General features: G+C 38.5%; 1 protein-coding gene across 1 annotated transcript; it reads left to right on the top strand.

Annotated features, from left to right (window-relative positions):
- Nucleotides 1-302: 302 nt before the first annotated feature.
- On the top strand, nucleotides 303-1,702 carry LOC107045480. The gene is given in 3 exon segments (XM_015267775.1): nucleotides 303-329; nucleotides 415-1,451; nucleotides 1,483-1,702. Coding segments are annotated over 3 exon segments (1,284 nt in total).
- Nucleotides 1,703-2,656: the final 954 nt, after the last annotated feature.

Genomic DNA, 2,656 nt, shown 5'->3' with positions numbered 1-2,656 from the left:
GGAGCGGAGCATCGGGAACAGGGTTGGGCATATGGTCAAGATGGAAGTTTTTGACGTGACATTGTCAAGTACCGGTAAATTACCAATAATGCGTCAAGAACGGTCGATAACCTCGAAAACTGTCATCAACCTTTCTAACCTCACAAGTCACTTGAAATTCGAGTTGTATTGCATAGATACGTGAAAATTGAAATAGTCTTGATCAAATTACATGATTGACTGACGAAAAAACAAAAAAATTCTATTATTTTCTCCTTTATTCGATGTGAAAAATAATTTCTACGTCGAGTGAGTATTGTACGATGAATTCAAAGAACGCTACTTCAGAGGTGAGTAGGATAATGTGACTTATTTAATTTAATTGCTATTCAGACATTAGCGAAAATATAATCAACAAAACAATTTAAATTCCAGGCATTCCTTCCCGGAAATCATGATACCGGAGCAAAACGTCAAAGGATGGGGTCTGGCACATCAAGCAAACCCAGTAATAGTGATGCAATTGATGTGGCTTTAGCTGAATTTTTCTTCGGTTGCAACGTGTCGTTCAATGTTGTTGAATCTGATCTATTCAGACGATTTGTCAAAATTTTGAATCCCTCATACAAATGTCCATCAAGGAAAAAATTGGCAACCAAATTACTGGATATGATTCATGTTAGAGTTATTGAGAAAATGAGATACCCGGAGCCGATGGAGGGCGTCTTATTGATAGATGGGTGGAAGAATTCATCAGCGAATACCAAGAACGTAGTCTGTACTATCCAAACTCACGATGGAAATAGTATTTTCTTATATTCTTGGGATTTCAGTGAACTGAGGGAAACCGGTGATGAATTAGCCAGAGTCATTGATGAAGCTGTTGCAATGGCCAAGGAGAAGTTCAATGTGCTCATCCATGCTGTTGTTTCTGATAACGCGTCGGCGATGATGCGGATGGGTCGCCTGGTGGAGGTTTGGCACAGTACCTGCAGTTCGCACAGTGGAAATTTGTTCTTGAAGTCCCTGGTCGATTCGAAGTTTGCTGAGTCAATCAACAAATTGTTATGAGAGTTCAAAACGCCTCGTGCAGAAAGAGAATTGAAAAAACGGAAAGGTAGTAGGATCATGTTAGCCTGTGAGACTCGGTGGTGCTCATATAGAGACACGTTCCGTTGTTGCTTGAGGAATCTTGACCTCATGCGTCAGTTAGTTGATGAACAAATTGTCATTCTAAAGAACATCAATGCTGAATTGCTGAATGACAGCACATTGGCAGATAAACTCCAAGATTACATCGTTGTCTTCGACCCCGTATGTGAGCTTGTCAATAAATGTCAAGCATCTGATTGCAAAATTGCAGATGCTGCTGAATATTGGCTGTCATTGAATGTCCCAGTGGACGATGCAAAAGTTGATGCGACACTGGATGCACGTCTTGACAAAATCTTGCAGCCAATTGCATTGGTGGCTAATNATCTTGCAGCCAATTGCATTGGTGGTTAATTTTTTGCATCCCAAATATCAAGGCCAAAAATTTGCACATTTGGAAGTATTCAATGCTAAAGTGATAGAATTTCTGAATACCGAATTAGGTGTAGAAAATCCAGAAGAATTGGAAGCAGTCAAGAAATTTCAGAATAAGGAGAAGCCTTTTGAAGCAATCTTCAACAAGAATGTTGAATGTGCGAAAACATTTTGGTGTTTTGGTGTTTTGCTTTAATAAAGTGTAGTGAGCAAAGTTGAATATTGAAGGGAAAGTCTGGAAATGAAAATTCGTAATTTACAGAACTCCATATATTTATTTATTTATTTGCATTGAATCGTAATGAAATTTACTCAGGTAACGAAACGTACTACTAATCATACTTCATTATTAGTTTCATCTTAGGTTGAAAATCACATATTAACGATCACTCTACATCATAGAGTCTACAGATATGATAATACTAATCATTGGAGATCATCACAAGGATTAACCTAATCAATAACGACATATTAGATTGATAAAGCAAAACACATTTTAAATAAGCTGATCATAAATTTTTTAGAGAAAAAAACACGCTTTTAACACATTGTCTCCACACTGAACTGCTCTCACTCTAGAATTTCAGTCGAGGCAAAACTTCCAGAAATAAATCGGAATAGTCTGATAGAAATACTTTGGATCCAACAGTCCAACTTTTAAGCAACCTAGGAAATGAGCAGAGAATACGAGGCGATACATCTTCTTAGAATTACTATTCTTCCTCATCGATCTTTTGGAGTCTCAGGTAATGATGAAGATCGACGAGCTTCTGAACACGAGTGGGAGTCAGTTGATCAGTGGGAATGTCCACGAAGTCCAGCTTCGTCATTTTTACTGGGATGTGAAGCAACTTGCGGGCTAGAGAACTCAACTCTGGGTAAGAGATGGCTGCAGCATTCCAGAATGACTTCCAACCGGGAAGGGGGCTCTTTTGAAACAAAGTACGGAATATTCCTCACTTATTTCTGTAAGCAGAAAATTCTGTTAACCCATCTCCAGTGAGCCATTCTACTACGAATTCAGTCATCCTCTGGAGTTTTTCTTTATCATCAGTATTGGAAGTAAAAAGTCTGCCTTGATACTTCGGATGCAAGAAATTGGATGCCAATGCTTCTGGAGTCAAAATGTAACTCAAATCCCCCAAGTTAA

The sequence above is a fragment of the Diachasma alloeum genome, unplaced genomic scaffold (assembly GCF_001412515.2).
Source record: "Diachasma alloeum isolate Michigan unplaced genomic scaffold, Dall2.0 Dall_scaffold_00948, whole genome shotgun sequence".
NCBI lineage: Eukaryota > Metazoa > Arthropoda > Insecta > Hymenoptera > Braconidae > Diachasma > Diachasma alloeum.
This window is presented reverse-complemented; position numbering and strand designations above follow the sequence as displayed.